The sequence below is a fragment of the Chelonoidis abingdonii genome, chromosome 2 (assembly GCF_003597395.2).
Source record: "Chelonoidis abingdonii isolate Lonesome George chromosome 2, CheloAbing_2.0, whole genome shotgun sequence".
NCBI lineage: Eukaryota > Metazoa > Chordata > Testudines > Testudinidae > Chelonoidis > Chelonoidis abingdonii.
In genome coordinates this window covers 5970052-5991136 of record NC_133770.1, presented here as the reverse complement: position 1 = coordinate 5991136, position 21085 = coordinate 5970052, and the positions used below count along the sequence as shown (strand labels likewise).

Below are 21085 nucleotides of genomic sequence, written 5' to 3'. Positions count from 1 at the left end.
TTCAAACCACTATTTTCTTCTCACAGTTCTGCCAAAGTCCCAAACCATCAGCTTCTGTTCTGTGAGAATTCCCAGGAAGTGGAATGCTAATAACATCACAGTAATGTGCCTACGCCAGAGTATGGAATTAGCCTACAAAGGTTCAGGCAAAAAGTGTTTTGTGAGTTTGCTTATTTTTGAACACTGCATATTGAATAGTTTACAAAGTTAATTTTTAAGTTACTTGATATCCCCATGGAACAAGAACATATTTTCAAAGTTTTGCTCACAATGTTTGTATTTCATGTTGTACTAAGTGTAGGATGTCTGGACTGCCTCCATTTTGTTTCTTGTTACATTTGTACTGGATATCTGGATCCTACCAGAAAAATTAGGAACAATATAAAATAGCAAAATTCTGGATTCTTCTTGGACTAAACCGTCTATGAATTTATTTAATGAAACAATTTAACAGCGTTAGGGATAGGCCCAAATCAAAACCTCAGATAAAAAACTTCTGAACTTTGGGGGCGAGGGGTTTTGAATCTGAACTCAGACCTGAACCTTGTAGTTTGGGTCTATTTATACATAAAATAAGGTGCAAGACTTGTAAAATAAGAAAAACAACATGTAAACTACATCTTGTTCCTCCGGTTTTTAATAGTTTATTTAGCATTAAAACCTGGAGTTGAGGTGTGTCAGCCACCTCATAAGTTAGCTCTTTCACAGATTTTTTTTTTTCCCCCCTTATGAAAATACACAAAGGTTAAATAATGTGAGAGCCACGTTTTAAAAAAAGTTACAGAAAGGAACATTACAAATTCTGTCATCCATAAAGTGAAATTTATGGTAGAAAAAACACTTAAAGGGGTTAATCTTGTATTACAGAAAACATTTGTATTTGCAAAATACACAGAGCAACATTCTGAGGGCAAATATGACAAAACTGATAAAAGATCAACCTGCCTGGCCTGTGTTGCAGTGCTGATTGACTGCTGGAGGTGTAGAGTAAATTGAGTATGAATGAATAAGATCTTGTTTCAATTAATCTGATTTCCTGTTTGCCACAAGAGTAGGAAATGTGGACACTTGTGATGATATCTTAACCACAACAGTGGAAACAATCTGTGGCTGTAATGCATCAACAATTATAAATTTGAAATATCTCTCCTGGCCTGGGAATTTACAGAATACATTTTAGCTTGAAACAGATTCCCCTTTCTAACACACACACACGGAGTTTCTTGAATCTGAAGTCCTTATATAATCTTGTAATTATGAAACACAAGCTTGGTTAGAAAGCAGTCAATATAATTAGATATTCAGAGGTTCAAAGACTTCTATTCTGTTAGCACTGGTATTTCTGAGGATGTTCATAACAAGAGTAAGCAAAGATCTTCAGTACAGGGCAAGGGATTTGCTGGCTGCCACTTCCCGCAGCCCCCACTGCACCAGGGGCTTTCCCTCCACAAGCAGCGGCCCCAGCTTGAGAACCACTGGGCTAGAGGGGCCACAGAATAATTTTTTTAATCTTATTACTTTCGATACCTCCAATGCCAATATTGTCTGATCAGGTTTTCTTTATATTTGATGTCTCAATATTCCTTTTTTTCAGGCACTCTAATGCAGAACAAACTACTAATGCTTTAGCTTCTCCCCACTGTTCTGCTAAAGCATTTCTCAAAAGGTGAGGAATTAATTAGGACACTCACCTCATTTTCTTCTTCTCTATTGCAATCCAGCCGAGAAAGCATGCAAAAGAAAACACAGAAAGAAAGTGTAAATATCTTGCCGAAACAATAGACCTAGTAATAGTCTTTAATTTAAAAAGAAAAAACCCTATGAGCCAGATTCTGAAACCTTTATTCACACTGAGTAGCATTTTACTCTCCAAACAGCCCCATTGCAATGAATGAGGCTACCTGCAGAGTAAGCGTGCCACAGTCTCTCCCTATGAGCACTAACTTTCTCAGCATGCAGCAAATCACATATGCCAACTACCTCTAAAAAAGAAGAGGCAACAAATCTTTGTTTTTTAAACAAGATCAGTCATTTCCCCTGGCTTCAATAGTCAAGGACACTGACAGGGTAAAAGTCTTGTTAAAACAGAGATAATTAAGTAGATGCCTTTTTTCTGATGCTTTAAGAATTAATAAACTGCCTCTTTCAATGAGTAAGACCATATGATAGCATACTGCAGGCTTCCAGTTACGAAATCATGAAAAATAAACTTGAGAAATTTTGGTCATTTTTTCCTTCCAGTTTTGTCAAATGACTTTTAATAATGCCATGAAAAGATCACAACACCTGTCCTTTTCCAGAGAGTTCCCACTCCATCACTATCAAAAATAAAATATTTACAACTTATTTTTTATAGCTTGCTATTATTTTCCAGAGAAACCAAGAGAAACACCCTCATTTTATGCTATGGACTCCATTACTTAAACTCTATACAGCACTTCAATGCCACGGAGATAGGAACTTTAAACATTCTCGCCTTTTGAGCACTAAATGATTGCAAGTGTTAAGCTAATTATAACTAACCTTATAGCATTCAGAACTAAGTGCAACACTCATTTCTGACTTAGCTTTCCTTCATTAAGTTCTTCACACATATACTATATACAAAACTAAGTGATTTCTTCTACAACAAGAAAAGAAGATGATTTCTATTGCTGTTTGTTTTTAAATACTTGGGAGTTGCTCAAATACTGCATTGATGGATAGATATAAAAAGCTCAGATATTTCTATCACCAGAGGTTATTGTGAAAGTTCAGTTTTATATATAAACTAGCCATTAATCTTCATCCGTCATGTTCTTCCTCAGTCATTTGTTGTTTAAAAGTTCTCCAAACATTCTGGCCTTTACAGACATGCACACCTGTCCTTTTATATGTAAATCTTATAAACAAAAGATGATTTCCCAGCTAATTGCACAAGAGTGGGGATATTTCTCTCGGACTAGGAAAAGAAAGAAATCCAGGCCCTTGTTTACGTTAGATTCAGACTAATAATTCACCACTGGTGCAGTTCAACCATTGGCAGCAATGGTCTAAGTGCTCATGCAGAGAGGGCCTGGACATTTTACCACTGACTTCCAATCCTGAGGCTTCCTGTGACAGAACAGAAAGCCAGCTTTCACTTTCTGTTCTGAGCATGCAGCAACTACTACAGATGGGAGCGAAGACCTGACTGGATACTTCCCCTCCTAAATAAATATCTCAATACAGTTATGAACAAGCTAGAGGAAAAAAACTATCACCGCAGATAATATGCTATTGCTTTTCTGAATCATCTGCCAGGGAACGTGCCCAAGAGGGATCTGGGGGTTGGGATAAATTGTGAATGTTTAGTTGGCGACACTTAGTATTTATTAGTTAATCCTAACTCGTTCCTTCTCCAGATCTATTTTAGTGCTCCCAGAAAGCATCATTCATAAGTTACTTTTACAATATAAATATTAGGCTTTGTGTTTTTATGAAGAAAACATGACCAGTGAGTTTAAGCAAGCAATGGGCTTCACAAAGGATAGAAACAAAATTTAATGGGGTTGTGAAAGACTTGAGTTCTGTATGTTATCTATGTGCAGGAAGCCTGAAGCCCCTTAAGAAAAGTATTTCAACATAGATTACAAGGACAAAAGGCACTATTATGGTCATCTAGTCTGACCTCCTGTATAAATAAGGCCAGAGAACAACCACAAAAAAAATACTAGAGCAAATCTTTTAGAAAAAACATCAACTCTTGATTTAAAAATGGTCAGTGATGGAGAATATACTGTGACTCTTGATAAACTGTTCCAGTGCTTAATTACTCACTGTTAAAGATTTATGCCTTATTTCCAGTCTGAATGTGTTATACCTTTCTCTGTTAGACAGAACAGCCCATTTGTTCCCCATTTAGGCACATATTGAGTGTAATCAAGTCACCCCTTAATCTTTCCTTTGTTAAGCTAAAGAGATGGAGGTCCTTGAATTTATCACTATAAGGCATGTTTTCTAATCCTTTAATCATTCTTGTGACTCTTTTCTGAACACTCTCCAATTTATCAACATCCTTCTTGAGTTAGCATTTAAAAGTAGGTTTCATTTTCAAGTCCAGACAGTGAAATACAATAACAGAAAACCGCCATCCTTGAGTCATATATTTCACATGTTAAAAGGAAGTGTTTCTGGGGTTGAAAACTCACAATGAGATTAGATACAGCTGACCAACATGTGAGCCGTCTATAAATACATGTTAAAGAGAGTGCCTCTTATGGAGCAACAGAGTGCTGCCATACAATAAGAACAAATGGTTGCAGAAAGAAATAAGAAGTCAAATACTTAAAAATAAAACTAAAGTAAGCAGCTGTCTATTAAGCACTGGATTTTCAAAACTTATCTGTTTGCAGGTAACAAACACTCAGGTCTTTTCTTCCGTTACAGCAATCTTCTACTTGCAGCCAAGAAGAATTATTCAGTGTTTTAAGGCCCGCAACGTAATATAAAGCAAAATTAACCTAAAATAATGGCATATACATATAGCTTCTATCACCTGCGGATCTCCAAGTGATTATAAACATGCAGGATAAACATTTCAAAGCATCTAAGTCATTTCCCATTTTCAAAGTGACTAGGGCACTTAGGAGTGACAAAAATGATTGAATGCGACTTAAGTCGACATAAGTTTGTAGTGTAGACATGCCCTAAGTTACGTTGACATATAGCTACTGCAGTCATTACTGAGGTTTTTCATGTCCTCTCTACCCTCCTTCTGTCAGCAGCGCATGTCCTCAATAGGAGCTCTTGCACCAACTTAACAGGAGCAGCATGAGGGGCTGCTGCCCAGGCTCTCAGCGGCTCGCTCCTCACAGAGCTAAACTATCTGGACTCTGGCTGAGAGCCCGGACAGCAGCCAGGCTCCAGCTAGTAAGCTCTGACAGAAGTGGGGAACAGAGAACCCAGGTGGCAGCTGGAAACACAGCTGGAGCCCCCCACCTGCGCCTGGATGGCTGCCTGAGCTCTGAGCCCACAAGGGGTTCACAACAGGGAGCCTACTAGCCTTTACTGTCCATTTCAGGACTGCCTCAGACTCAGAGCAGCAGAGGAGCTCACAGCTGAAGCTGTGAAACTGACAAGGCTCGTAGGCTCCCCGCTGGGAAATTGAGCCCTACATAAGAATGGCCCTACTGGGTCAGACCAAAGGTCCATCTAGCCCAATATTATGGTTTCTGACAGTGGCCAGTGCGAGGTGCCCCAGAGGGAATGAACAGAACCAAGAATCAAGTGATTCATCCCATCACCCATTCCCAGCGTCTGGCAAACAGAGGCTAGGGACACCCTCCCTGCCCATCCTGGCTAACAGCAATTGATGGACCTAAACCTCCATGAAGTTATCTAGCTCTTTTTTGAATGCTGCTGTTATGGTCTTGGCCTTCACATCTTCTGACAAGGAGTTTCACAGGCTGACTGTGCGCTGTGTGAAGAAATACTTCCTTGTATTTGTTTTGAACCTGCTGCCTTTTAGTTTCATTTGGTGACCCCTAATTCTTGTGTTATGAGTAGTAAACAACACTTCCTTATCTACTTTCTCTATACCAGTCAGCATTTTATAGACCTCAATCATATCTTCCCTTAGCCGTCTCTTTTCCAAGCTGAAAAGTCCCTGTCTTATTAATCTCTCCTCATATGGAAGCCGTTCCATACCCCTAATCATTTTTGTTGCCCTTTTCTGAACCTTTTCCAATTCCAATATATCTTTATTGAGAAGCAGCGACCACATCTGCACACAGTATTCAAGATGCGGGCGTACCATGGATTTATATAGAGACAACATGTTATTTTCTGTCCTATTACACTGGTCTACAATTTTTGAGAAGTCGTCTGCTTCAGAGATAAAATGTAGTATTTATTATGTATTTTGATGTGCTGAATTCAAATATGACAATTAAAACAACTGATTGGCTACTGTTTCTAAGATATTTAAGTTTTTACATTTTATGTCTATGTATATTGTGTAGATAGTAGAGTTTTAATCATAAATTGTAAACCTAGGTCTTTTCATGTGTTTATGGTTGCTTTACATGATAATATTTCACCTGTCCTGTTTATGTAACACTTTAAAAATCAGCAAAAGGGTTATATAAATAAAATTTATTATGAAACAAAAGGCAAAAAACTATTATGTACATAGTTTAGTCCTATTCAGTGTCTACTCGGCGCTTCTTGGCTTGTCTCTTGTATTCATTAAATGGAGCATCTCTTGTCACTGTCCAGCAATAGTCTGCAAGCATTGATGGGCTCCATTTGCCCTGATAGCGTTTCTCCATTGTTGCAATGTCCTGGTGAAATCGCTCGCCGTGCTCGTCGCTCACTGCTCCGCAGTTCGGTGGAAAAAAATCTAGATGAGAGTGCAAAAAATGTATCTTTAGTGACATGTTGCAACCAAGGCTTTTGTATGCCTTGAGGAGGTTTTCCACCAACAACCTGTAGTTGTCTGCCTTGTTGTTTCCGAGAAAATTTATTGCCACTAACTGGAAGGCTTTCCATGCCGTCTTTTCCTTGCCACGCAGTGCATGGTCAAATGCATCATCTCGAAGAAGTTCACGAATCTGAGGACCAACAAAGACACCTTCCTTTATCTTAGCTTCACTTAACCTTGGAAATTTTCCAAGGAGGTACTTGAAAGCTGCTTGTGTTTTGTCAATGGCCTTGACAAAGTTCTTCATCAGACCCAGCTTGATGTGTAAGGGTGGTAACAAAATCTTCCTTGATTCAACAAGTGGTGGATGCTGAACACTTTTCCTCCCAGGCTCCAATGACTGTCGGAGTGGCCAATCTTTCTTGATGTAGTGGGAATCTCTTGCACGACTATCCCATTCGCAGAGAAAACAGCAGTACTTTGTGTATCCAGTCTGCAGACCAAGCAAGAGAGCAACAACCTTCAAATCGCCACAAAGCTGCCACTGATGTTGGTCATAGTTTATGCACCTCAAAAGTTGTTTCATGTTGTCATAGGTTTCCTTCATATGGACTGCATGACCAACTGGAATTGATGGCAAAACATTGCCATTATGCAGCAAAACAGCTTTAAGACTCGTCTTCGATGAATCAATGAACAGTCTCCACTCATCTGGATCGTGAATGATGTTGAGGGCTGCCATCGCACCATCGATGTTGTTGCAGGCTACAAGATCACCTATCATGAAGAAGAATGGGACAAGATCCTTTTGACGGTCACGGAACATGGAAACCCTGACATCACCTGCCAGGAGATTCCACTGCTGTAGTCTGGAGCCCAACAGCTAGACTAGAGCCAATCAACAATTTTAAGCATCATTTTCGTTCTCAGTGACCCAGAATTAGTAAAGTTTGACTACATTTATTTCAGAAGCATTTTGGCTGTAGAGCAGTGTTATCTATCCCTTTCTTAATTATTCCCAGCATTCTGTTCACTTTTTTGACTGCCACTGCACACTGACTAGATGTTTTCAGAGAACTATCCACAATGATTCCAAGATCTCTTTCTTGAGTGGTAACAGCTAATTTAGACCCCAATATTTTATAGGTATAGTTGAGATTATGCTTTTCAATGTCCATTACTTTGCCTTTATCAACATTAAATTTTCCCTGCCATTTTGTTGCCCAGTCACCCAGTTTTAAGAGATCTTTTTGTAGCTCTTCACAGTCTGCCTCTGTGAACTATCTTGAGTAATTGTTATCGACAAATTTTGCCACCTCACTGTTTACACCTTTTTCCAAATCATTTATGAATATGTTGAATAGGACTGGTCAGAGAACAGACGCCCAGGGGACACCACTATTTACCTCTCCATTTATAACTGTAAAGTAAAACTCTCTATGCCATTATCCATGCCTTCTTTCATGTTGGCTATATGACTGGACTGTCCTCTCTGAACCAGTCTATAAACTTACTCTCTTCTCAAGACCCACTATTACTGCACTGTCTACAAGAAACTACCAGATCTGCAGCCTGTGCTTACAGGTAACTATATATGGAAGATGAAAAGAAATGGAGAATCAAACCTAGAGACTCAGAAAATCAATGTCTCCTATCTTTTAGTGCCCGGCAGTATTTGACATATGTTCAGTCCCTGAAGGAGACTTTTAAAAGAAATATCATGGATAGCCCTGAATATCAGGGAGAGGTCGGAAGTATGAAAGAGATCATTGAGATTTGCTTATTTCAAGACTGACACACTTGAAACCTCCATATTCAGATTGCCTGGCACTTTATTTTATTCTGTTGTCTTCTAATCAGGGTTTTCTATGCTGCTCATCATTGTAATATTTGGGCATTTATTTGAGACTTGCAAAACACGTCACAAAATTAAGTAGGCTTTGTTGCACCTAAATTCTGGACAGTATTTTACAGTTAGATCAACTGTGATACACAAAGTGACTTGCCTAAAGCAACACAGAGATCAATGACAGAGCTAGAAGTAAAATCCAGGAGTCAGTCCTAGGTTCAAGCTCCTGCTCTAACCATTAGATGACACACTGTCTATAAATATATGATTAAAAGATTGTTATAGTGCATGTCTCTACTGAAGAAAAAACAACTCCTGGGAACATTTAAGAACTCCATCATGACATTTTTTGTTTTTTTTAAATTACAAGTCAAGATGAATTACCTGAAATCTTTATCAGATCTGTTTTTCATTCCTTAAACATGACCTATCTGAAATAAAATATTTAGTGCACTGAAAAATGAAGCCACCTCTTGTATATGGAAAACCAGTGGGGAGGCATAGCTCAGTGGTTTGAGCACTGGCTTGGTAAACCCATGGTTATGAGTTTAATCCTTGATGGACCCGTTTGGGGCAAAAATCTGCCTGGGGATTGGTCCTGCTTTGAGCAGGGGGTTAGAGTAGATGATGACCTCCTGAGGTCCCTTCCAACCCTGATATTCTGTGATTCTGAAAACTGACCATTTATACCCACCCTTTGTTTCCTATCTTTTAACCAGTTGCCATTCCATGAGAGCACCTTCCCTCTTATTCCGTGGCAGCTTACTTTGTGTAATAGCCTTTGGTGAGGGACAAAGGCTCTCTGAAAATTGAAGTACACTATAGCCACTAGAGCCTCTTGGTCCAAATACTTCTTGACCCCCCAAAGAATTCTAGTAGATTGGTGAGGCGTAATTTTCCTTTACTAAAACCATGTTGACTCTTCCTCAACAAATTACGTTCATCTATGTGTCTGACAATATTGTTCTTTATTATACTTTCAACCAGTTTGCCTGGTATTGAAGTCAGGCTTACAGGCCTGTAATTGTCAGGATCACCTCTGGAGCCCTTTTTAAAAACTGGCGTCACATTAGCTATCCTCCAGCCATCTGGTACAGAAGCGGATTTAAATGAGAGTTACAGATTACACATAGTAGTTCTGCAATTTCACATTTGAGTTCCTTCAGAACTCTTGGGTGAATACCTTCTGGTCCTGGTGACTTACTGCGGTTTAATTTATCTATTTGTTTTGAGTCTTTGGCTAATTGTTCCTCAAATTCTTTTTTGGCCTTCCTAATTATATTTTTACACTTCAAGTGCCAGTGTTTATGCTCCTTTCTATTTTCCTCACTAGGATTTAACTTTTACTTTTCACTTTTTAACAAATGCCTTTTTGCCTCTCACTGCTTCTTTTACTTTGTTGTTTAACCACGGTGGCTCTTTTTTGGTTCTCTTACTAGGTTTTTTAAATTGGGGTATACATTTAAGTTGAGCCTCTATTATGGTGTCTTTAAAAAGTTTCCATGCAGCTTGCAGAGATTTCCCTTTTTGCACTGTACCTTTTAATTTTGGTTTAACTAGCCTCTTCATTTTTGCACAGTTTCCCTTTCTGAAATTAAATGTACAGTGCTGGGCTGCTGTGGTGTTTTTCCTGCCACAGGGATATTAAATGTAATTATATTGTGGTCACTATTACCAAGCGGTCCAGCTATATTCACCTCTTGGACCAGATCCTGTGCTCCACACAGGACTAAATCAAGAATTGCCTCTCCTCCGGTGGGCTTCCTGGACCAGCTGCTCCAAGAAGCAGTCATTTAAGGTGTCAAGAAACTTCCTCTCTGCATCCCATCCTAGGGTGACATGTACCCAGTCAATATGGGGATAATTGAGTCTCACAGCTGAAGCTGTCCCCTGGGGTGGGGGGCAAGGGCTCCAGCTGTGAGCCAGTCACCTGGCTGACAGTTGGGGAGGGAGGAGCTGTGAGCCTGGTGCTGGACTCAATTTCATAATAGGGACCCCACCATCCTTTCTTGTCAATTTAACCGCCCCAGTTGTGAGCCCAGTGCAGCAGAGGCCTGAATTAACAGCCTATGTAAGTAACAGTGTCTACATAGACACTGTGTCACCATAACTCCACCGACATAACTCCACTTCCACGAGAGGTGTAGGGGTTATGACGGTGTAGTAGGGCACTTACATCGGCAGGAGCAAGGATGTAGTGTAGACACTGACAATTAGACATAAGGCACCTTACGCCGGCTTAACTCTAGTGTATACCAGGCTTTAAGGTACATCTATCTCAGAATCACTGGTTGTGGTTACAGCTCAAGCTGACATAGCTCGATCTATAGCTTGGGTATCTTGGGTGCTAGAGCAGTGCATGCTTCAGTGTAGGCTGCATAAGCCTGCCTAGAACCTTGGATAACTATTCAAATTACTCACGGGGCTAGCAGAGCTTGAGCTGCTGCAAATTTATTGCTCTGGGACCCGAACTAGGTAGGGCACATCACTAGAGCTCTGCAAATCTGCGGATATCTGCTTTACATCTGTGGATATCCGCATCCGCAGATGTGCATATCCGCAGACCATATTTGCAGATTGGACGCTGATACAAATTTTGTATCCATGCAGGGCGCTATATATCAACATAAGCTGTAATCATAGTCTGTGATTACAGAACATACATACTCTTAAGGTTCCTTAATCACGGTCATTGGTGAAAGAGAGACTTATGCTCATAACATTTTACCCTAAGCCTCAACACTTCTGGGAGGTACACTGAGGCACAAGGCCATTAAGTAACTGACCCCCACTGCTATACTCTAGCCACCAGATCTCACTGCCCCAGTAATGCTTCAGAATATGGGGGACTGACTGGATAGAGATTTGGCACATATATTCAGTTAGAGTCTTAAAGAAAAAGAGTAGATGGCAGCTGTTTTGGCAACAGTAATCATGAATGATAATATCTAATTTGTTCCTACTTCCAATGCAATATCACAATTCATCATATACATCTGCCTGACCAAAAAAAAAATGTGAATCACCTATATTCTCCTGGAATGTTGGTGGCAACCACCTCCACAATTATCACCTTATATACTTTTTGGCAAATCAAAATCTGATTTAAACACATGTTCTAGTATGTTACTGTATTGTACCAAATTCCCTGACAGGGTCTCTGGAATTTAGTCAGCTTAAACAAATTAGTCACCAGGTATGTGCATCCATTAAAAACAATTAACTGCAATCCTTCAAATGCCCAGTGAACATTTAGTGAGGGAAGAAACCACCAAAGAACTAGGAAATGAACATGTTGCTACTGTAAAACACCTTCCCTCAACTACCAACTGTTTTCCTGCAATTTTTTTTACCCAAACCATTTGGTCCTCTAAAAATAAAACATTATCAGAACAACCATTTTTAATGATATCATCACAATCTAGTGAAAAACACTAGCATTTGAAAAGAGAAAATTTTCCATGTCTATAGTTTATACCAATTTCTTTGGCAGAGGTGAACTAGACAGTTCAGGTATTTCATTTCACTCTGTCTGGGAGGATGGGCTCCCACTCCCCTCCTCACAAAGACCATGCACTTACTTTAGAATCTGCTGTTCTAGATGCAAACTGGGGAGGTGTCTGAGGATTATGAGAGAGCAGGAGAAAGCAAAATAGGTAATGACTCCAAAAAAAGAAGGATCCTGATCTAGTAATTACAGTCCATTAAATTTAACTCATTGAACTTTACTAGGGAATTGAAGTATATTAGCAGAACAGAGCAACACTGGTGGGAACAAATCATGCAAGATAAATTTGGTTTTGGATAGAACATAAATAGGTAACAGGAATGCTGTACATATAACTAATTTTGTAATGCATCTTGTATAATCGCCAAATCTTATCTGAAAAAATTAATTCATACTGAAGGGAGACCATAAGAAATATCTCCTCCCTCGCATAGTACTTCAGTCAGTAGCACAGAACTGAAATTTGCTGCACAAAGCACTTTCTCCATAACTCAGCATTACCTACAGCTTTAAACTGACCAGGATTGCACGGATTGCATCAGTTTCACCCTGCTGCTGCTGTTTTCCTGAAGGATATTTTTAAGAAGGAGAAGATGTGACACATGCTATCAACAATAGCAAGTTAAATTTAAAACCATCTCCTCTGGTGCATATCAAAAATATGCACGGGCATCTTACTGTTACCAGCTGCACTGGTTTTAGCTTGAAATCTGTTTGAGAGATTCCGGCTACACTGGATTTAAAGTCATTTGAAAATTCCATATTGCTACATATTAAGTACAAGCATTGCAGTAAACTTTATGAAAGAGGAACAAGCACAACAAAAAGGTATTAGCCTGATGACTTCATTATAACCACAACATAACTAGAATGGTTTAGTGATGGCATGTTAATGGACTATGTTTCTAGCAACCTTGCTTAAAGTTTTCCTGTTTTGCATTTTATTAAACTTCAGCTATAAAAGAAAACATGTTTATATTTAAATCAGACACTTTTCCTTTTCTCAGAGACCGCTTGGTAGTTTATTTTTGTAAGGTTTTTCATAGAAAAAGAGGATTTTAAAACCTAAAGTAGAAATCACATTTTAAATTGAAGACAGCTATGAACTGATGGGTGGCATTCTGATCGATGCAATTCGCCCAACCATACTATCCATTATATGCCTTCTGCAATCCTGTATAAAATACTACAAGTGTTAGCATAAAAAAAAATTTTTTTCAATCAAGATAAATTAATAAAGAACCACATTCACAATTCTGACAGCCTGTCACAGTTACACAACAGTGAAAAATACTTTTATCCAGTTAGGTGACAGTGAGATTTGTAAATGTACATATACACACAAGCCGCACGGGTCTGACTCCGACACTGACTAAGGGGAAATATAAATCCTAACTACTACATAATAAGGAACATCTTAGCCATTCCAGTTTGTCATGGGCATGTTAATACAAAGGAAGGTCTTCCCCCCACCCAAATGTACAGCATCTCAGGCATTTCTAATGTATTTATCAACTTGGTATGAAAGCTTTCTTTTGCCTCTATTGTATGCCACCTCACAAGTGTAATTTACTTATAAGCTTTATCTAAACTAGACAATGTTACCAAAGAACTCCTGATGGTGATAGAACCACTAATAGAACCGGGTTCTGGAGGTTTCCAGCATTTTTATCACTTAAACAAACATGCAGGTTTTTTGAGCTCTGTGAGTGAAAATATACTGATTATTTATTTATTTATTTTTTAAATTTGCAGAAGACATCTGAAACCAGAAATTGCAAATTTGACTTGTTTTATACGGTCCTCATTGAGAAAGAAAAGATCCAAGTTTGAAGAAAAAGTTCTCTCTTTGCTATGAGGCTTCTACAGGAGGAAAACAGATTCAAAACAGTAAACAATGCAACATCAAAACAGAACTCTTCAGCCTTAAGAAAAGGTACCTTGCACTTTTTTCAGGCTATTCTCAGCCATACAGCATATTCAAGAATGAAGTGTTAACAATATTGCACTGAGAAATAGAAGAAAAAGAAGAGACCTATAACAAGGACTTCACTTTCTCTTCCCTGCAGATATGCAGTCCACACTATACAAGAAAGGCAAACTGCAAATAATAGGGGAATACTGCAATTTTTTTGAGTGCTTCTTCACAAACACTTTATAAAAAAATCCAGGTTTGGGACCATAAATATTTATAATCTTGGACCCTAATCTGAGCAGCAGAAATACAACCTTCCTCATACTTCCAGTGGTCAATCCTGACCTGGTGGGACTGACGTCATTGCCAGCAAGAATGCCTGTTAGTGCCTGTAGACATGGTAAATTTTATGATATGAATAGCTGTACATTGGGAATACGAGAACCCCTCAATTTCACCTAGACCACTGAATCACCATTGCCCAGCAACACCTGTCAGTCATTACTGTCCTAGGCTGAATCTGAACCAACAATCCAGACATGAAAGAATCTCTATTTTATTGCTCAACTCAACTCACCCAGTTTCCATCATATTTATTTTCAGCACGAAACAATATCACATCACTTAAAATTATAGAATCTATATCAGGGCAAGCCACTACAGAGCTGCCGGACATAATAAATGAGAGGGTATTATTCATGCTTAGAAGCAATACAAACGCCCAATTCACAATTATTAATTTTTATTTCTGTCACTCACTCACTGACAAATGTAACTAAGAGTAAAAAACCCCAAAAGTTTAGAAAACTCAGGTTTTATCAAGTGTTTGGTTAATTAATCCCTAATGTGCCTGGAGATTTGAAACAATCATACAAATTAGTACAGTTTCAATTAATACATTTAATAAATGTTGTGCTACATTACTGTGAGCAGTTTTGCAGATAATAACAACGTACTTCTAGTCCACAAGAATGTCCTTGACAACTACCACTGGATTATACTTCACTCCATTTCTCACAGTAGTAACAGACAATCCAGTACCTTTTTCCCTCCTCTCAACAACTGGCATAGAATAGGAGGGCTAAGACATACAGCAACAGTCTCAAGACCCCTATTTAAAAGAAACAAACTCAACTCAGTGTCCAAACTGGAGTTAAATGAGTTTCAAGTATACACATGTCCCTGAATCAATCCCCTCGCTCCAATCCATCGCCACTCTCTACCATGGTCAATGTTTGTGGTTCTATAACAGATTTTCCTATTTTAAAAGTGTTTCTCCTTTGTTGCTTTGTGAAAAAAACCCACAAACAGAGATAACTGACTGACTGTGCCAGGAAAACAGCATAGTTTACTGTACACACACTTCTATCAAATGCAAAAAGTATATCAAAAGAAATAATTCATTTTTTCTTTAATCTTTCATTTACAGGAATCTTAGGGGCTACTTGTAACAATAGTGCTATGACATTTTAGACAGAAATGTGATTTTAGAGCTATTATTACTGGGCTGGGATGTCGCTGAACAATCTTGTATAGGGAATGACAGATGCTCCTGCTGGAGATGCTTTGTTAGGCACAACGCAATCCCTGGTCAGATTAAGGAAAAAGAGGCACAAGAAACAGCATGTTGAAGCCATAAATTTGTATTATAAGGGTGGTACGGCTTCCTGTCTCCCCATCTCTGATGGTCATAATTTGCTAATACCATGAACGCAGACCTTAAACAACAATGTGTAGTGATTTTCAAGACACTGGATTACATAAAACTACCTTTAAAAACCAGTCCTCTCCCTCAGAGAGGAGTGGCAGTACTCTGGAAGCTGAAGTTGAGGGAGTAAGGTTAGTATCCAAGAGGTGCGGGATGAAGAGGATGCAACAGTAGGGGCAAAATACAACCTGTGTCTGGACAAGTGTTTTGATGTTGAGTACTCATTTCTATTGAAGCTTGAAGGGAGTTCCCCCCCCTCCCCTTTTTCCTCTCTTTTAATCTGGTTTACACAACTCAGTCCAGTACATCAACCTATCCTCCTTCAAACAAAGAGCATCTTTTTAAAACCAAGGAACTTCACTAAAACTGAGCACTGTATCTGAGCTGATATTGCTGGGAAGATAAAATAAAAGAGTAGTGTTTTTCTAGGGCTGGTCTACACTATGGGGGGAGGGGGAGATATCAATCTAAGTTATGCAATTTCAGCTAAGTGAACAACAACAGACGTAGATCTACTTACTGCCGTGTCTTCACTGCAGTGTGTTGATGGGAGACACTCTCCCATCGATTCCCCTTGCGCTTCTCGTTGAGGTGGAGTACTGGAGTCGACGCTAGAGCAATCGGTGGTCGATTTATCACGTCTATACTCGACAAAAATAAATCGACCTCCGCTGGATCGATTGCTGCCCATTGATCCGACTGGTAGTGTAGACAAGCCCCTAGTTAAATCCCCTACCTGAGGATACCTTAAAGACTATTGTGTATATGTCACTATAGGTATGTGCACATTTTTTTCCCCCATTTAGAAAACAAAATACCTGACCTTGATTGTAACTCTGCTTTCAGGTTGTTGTACCAGCCCCTTGTCTCCCAGCTACCATAAACAACGTACAACAGTCATCATTAACACACTCGTTTATCAACTCAGCCCTAACTTCAGAGCTGTGACAGACACTTTCATAACAAAATGCCTGCTTCCTAAGGAAATTAACAGAGATTTTAGATGGGCGGGGGGGAGGGGGGGGGCCTTCCTAATTTCTAAGGCTTTGTCCACAATGGAAATCTGCCTAGTTACAACAATGTGTGCCCTGTCACTATGTAATGGTATCAGCACAAACCCCTAGGGTGGACAAGATAAATGGCTGTAAGCTATAACTTGCACTGCTGCAGTTTATCCCAGTGTCACACAGTGGTAAGCTCCACTTGTGCATATACGGGGTCTACACAGATTTTCTACTGATGCAGGTATACCAGGGGCCCATTATCAATGGCAGTAATCAGGGCAAATGTCAAGTGTAGACAAGGCTTTAGTTTCAACCCTGCCTTCTCCTTTCCTCACTTAATCAGGCTCTAACATTCAGAGCTGGAAACTAAGATCTGTTGCTCAACATACATTTTGGTGAAGAACACTTTGTAGAGCACATTGAAGGAAAGCATTATCTAAATACTTGACTTGTACAGGACTTGACATTTTCAGGATGTTTAACTTCATGTTTTAGCCAGGCCTATAATAATCCTACATCAGTGCTCAGTGGCATCGTGCATTGTCACTGGAATGTCAGTGTAGAATTCCTTACACATGCTGAGCTACTGGCACAGATTATCCCAGCAATCCCCAGAGTTAATGTTTGTCTCTTAATACACAAAAAGCTGAACTTTGCCAACTGAGAAAGAGGCAAATCAACTTTTGAGCCACACAAATTGATAGTGTCCATTCAAATGCTAGATATTAAAATAATTAAGAACCTAAATTGACACAGCTTCCAATTCAGACATGCGCAGTATCCCTACATGGACATGAGCCATTAAGAACAGATCCAATAGGCATCATAGCACAATATGGAAAAGTTATAGTTCTAATTTTTTTTTTACTGTGATCATTCAAACTCAGTTCTTTCATAGCTGGAGGGAATACATGCTTGATACTGGCATGAGCTAAAATGTCTTTTCTTGGCCAACTGGCATCCTCAAAGCTGTGGTAACAGAGAAAACTCTACCCTAGCAACCATTCAATGCTGCCTCTGGTTCCAGAGGAGGTGTGTCAGGGAAATGGAGTGGTAGGGGGAGGTGAGTCGGTGAAGGATGATTGCCATGATAAAGGTCTGAGCTGATTTGGTAGGAAGCAGTTGAAGCCCGAGGAGAAGATGAAAAATGGATACATGGGCATGTTATGAAAAGCATTTGCCATTCACTGCTACTCTGAGAAGACACACAATGAGAAAGTGGGTCAAAGAAAGCAAGCACATGTGAAAAATTGCAGTAATTTCCCCAAAATCTAAATGTATTAGTTGCTATTTGTACATTTTTATATTAAAATATTACAGTTTTAGAGCATCTAGGATACTTTGCTCTGGGAAGCAAGAGGTTCGGTCAGAATTATACCACCAGCTTTTAGTGGCTTCCAGTCTTTTGTTCTAATAGAGAATACATGCACCCACTACTTCCCCTTAAACAATGTAAAATCTTCCTGGACTGTTAAAGATAATTCTTTTCAACTCACCCTCTCTCCCCCTTTTGTTCAGCACCAGGAGATGTCTAAATAAGAAACCAAATGAGTGCTTAATTTTTAAACCATGACAGGAATCATCATAAGCAATTTCGTTGCCATAGCAGCCTTGCACAGGATTACTGAGAACACTGCAAGTAAATTAATGATTGCATGCACAATGACTAAACAAAGGTGGAGAACGAAAAAGACACCAACACAGTCCAGCTGAGACAGCGTGTAAAGGCAAGAAAAAGATATTAAAATCAATTTATAAAATCAAAATTAGTTAGCCACAAATCCACAACATAATCTTAAATGAAGACTTCTAGTCTGGTTATGTCTCAGACACAGCATGGGTAGTCCATAACTTCCTTGGAATGTCCTCTCCCCATCCATCCTCCTCCAGATATCAGAGGATTTTTTATTTGTAGCTCTTAGAAGGTATAAGAGCTGGGGACTCACCATTCCTACTGCCTTTATAGCTTGTTAAATGCCAGTGATTGGTTTAAATTTAATCTCACTTTATGTAAACCTTGGTATCAGAATTCTGCCTCCCCACATCACCCCATCATAAAACAGCACACATGGTGATGAAACACCGACTGCAAGGTATCAGAAGAGCCATTGAAAATTAATCTTCCAACTCTAACATCTTCACTCCTTAATGTGTTTGCATGGCTACTCCCATCTTCCATGTAGTCCATGGTAGGTTGTAGGTGCCTCATGGCAGGGACCTTGCCTTTTCCACATCTAATGTGTTGTGTACACTTAGATCACTACAACAAATAATCCATAGCTATCTACTCGGCATCATGAGTCCACCTGCAGGTGAGACAGAAAAAGATATAGAACTTGACTGAAGCCACAGAAGCTTAAGCAAACTAAGCAGTGATGGGATAAGAGGGAAGGTCCTCTCACAGATCAGTAACAGGTTAAGAGATGGGAATTGAAGGATAGGAATAAATTGTCAGTTTTCACAAAGGAGAGAGGTAAATAGCAGGGTCACCCAAGGATCACTATTGGGACCTGTGCTGTTCAATATATTAATAAATGATCTGGAAAGGGGGATGAACAGTGAGGTGGCAAAATATGCAGATGATACAAAGTTACTCAAGATCATTTAGTCCAAAGCTGACTGCAGAAAGTTACAAATGGATCACAATAGATTGGGTGACTGAGCAACAAAATGGGAGATGAAATTCAGTGTTGATAAGTACAAAGGAATGCACATTGGAAAAAATAAACCCAACTATACATACAAAATGATGGGATCTAAATTTGCTGTTACCACTCAAGAAAGAGATCTTGGAGTCATCATGGTTAGTTCTCTGAAAACATCCACTCAACATGCAGCGGCAGTCAAAAAAAGTTAACAGGTTAGGATCCACTAGGAAAAGGTTAGCTAATAAAGCAAAAAATATCATGATGCCACTATGTAAATCCACAGTTCGCCTACAGCTTGAAAACTGCATACAGTTCTGGTCACCCCATCCAAAAAAGATACAATTGGAAAAGGTGCAGAGAAGAGCAATGGAAATGAGGAGGAGAATGGAACAACTTCCATATCAGAGGAGTGTAAAAGGACTGGGACTGTACAGTTTAGAAGAGAGATGACTAGGCTAGGATAGAGGGCTATAAAATCATGAATGGAATAGAGAAGTATTATTTACCCCTTCAGATAACAAGATACCCAATGAAATTAATTTGTTTAAAACAAACATAAGGAAGTACTTCTTCATACAACACACAGTCAACTTGTGGAACTCATTGCTGGTGGATTCTGTGAAGGCCAAAGTATAACTAGGTTCAAAAAAGAATCCTAAGTTGATGGAGGCTAGGTCTATCAATGGCTCTTAGCCAAGATGGTCAGGATGCAAACCCATGCTCTTGGTGTCCCGAACCCTCCCATTTCTTGAACCTGGGACTAGAAGACAGATCACTTGAAATTGACCCATTCTGTTCATTCCCTATGCGCCACTACTATCAGAGACAGGATACTGACCTGAATGTACTACTAGTCTGAACCAGTATGTCTGTTCTTATGTTAAACATTCCCTGATGACACACTAAAGTGACTGTTTTCAAATCTTTCCTTTAGGATACAAAGTCACAAGAAGAAGAGCTATAAAATCAAGTGTAACATTAAAAAGACAGTGACATACTCCTAATCAAAGTAAGGTGATACTTACAAAGATATGGCAAATACATGATATCCCTAGTACTTTTCACTTTGCCCTTTTAAATGTTTTTAAAACTCCTTGGAAGCTTGAAATTAAAAACTACATCCAATGGCTAAGGCCTGGACTGGGATGTCGGAAATCTTGGTTCAGTTCCCAGCTCTGCCACAGACACCCTGTGTGGCTTTGGGCAACTCACTCAATCTCCCTACTCCAGTTCCCAATATTATGCTTGTATGTTCTATCCCTCTCTCTCATCCTTTGTCTTGTCTATTTATAAAGAAAGCACTCCAGGTTGGGACTGTCTCTTAATATTTCTATGCACACCGCCTAGCACAATGAGGCCCTGATGTTGGTTTAGGACTCACGGCACTACTTTAATACAAACAAAAAATAAAAAGATTTCCTCCATTGGGCACACCCTGTCTATTGCTATAGGATTATTCCTAAATACTGAGCTTTTTGTTGTTGAGCATATATAGTAGAAAAGAATTAAAATGAAGGCCATGAAGAATTACCTGAATTTTGCAAAGACAGATAAAGACAAAAATTAGGTCAAATGTTGATCTTGGAAATAATCGTGTGTCCTTTTATGTCCTTTTTTTAATATGAAAACCATTTCAGCTTTTCAATTTGGAAATATTTTTGAAAGTTCATTTAATCTCCTGTTTGTGCAAACAATTCCTTGAACTACCATAAGGAAGGGGTTGGTACATACTTTTCATAATGTAAACTCTACTCTGTCTTCTGATTCATTTTAAAAATAAAAAAAATAAGGTTACCCTAGGGCAGAATAGCCTTCCTAAAATTATGACATTATATGAGAATCTTATTTATCTCAGATGCAAACCTGTGAGAGCTCAGAAAAGATGCAAAGAAAAACCCTCATGGCCACAAAACTGACACTTAACCAGAGGAAGTAACACAATTCTAAGAAAAAACACAACATTATACCACAAAGGGCAATGATTATGCAAACTAAAGATTACTTTCCACACATGGATATGCAGAGAAGTTCTCAAACACACTCTTGTGAAGACTTAATTGCTAGTAGTACG

General features: G+C 39.1%; 1 protein-coding gene across 2 annotated transcripts in view; it reads right to left on the bottom strand.

Moving 5' to 3' along the window:
* SETD2 (SET domain containing 2, histone lysine methyltransferase) overlaps positions 1-21085 on the bottom strand; it is a 152444-nt gene that overhangs the window by 117191 nt on the left and 14168 nt on the right. For both annotated transcript variants that reach the window (XR_012655158.1, XM_032770627.2), the window contains one exon: positions 1692-1707. Coding sequence is in view for 1 of the 2 variants with exons in the window: in XM_032770627.2 (XP_032626518.1) it covers positions 1692-1707 (16 nt within the window). In the remaining variant the exon portion in view is untranslated. The remainder of the gene's footprint in view (positions 1-1691; positions 1708-21085) is intronic.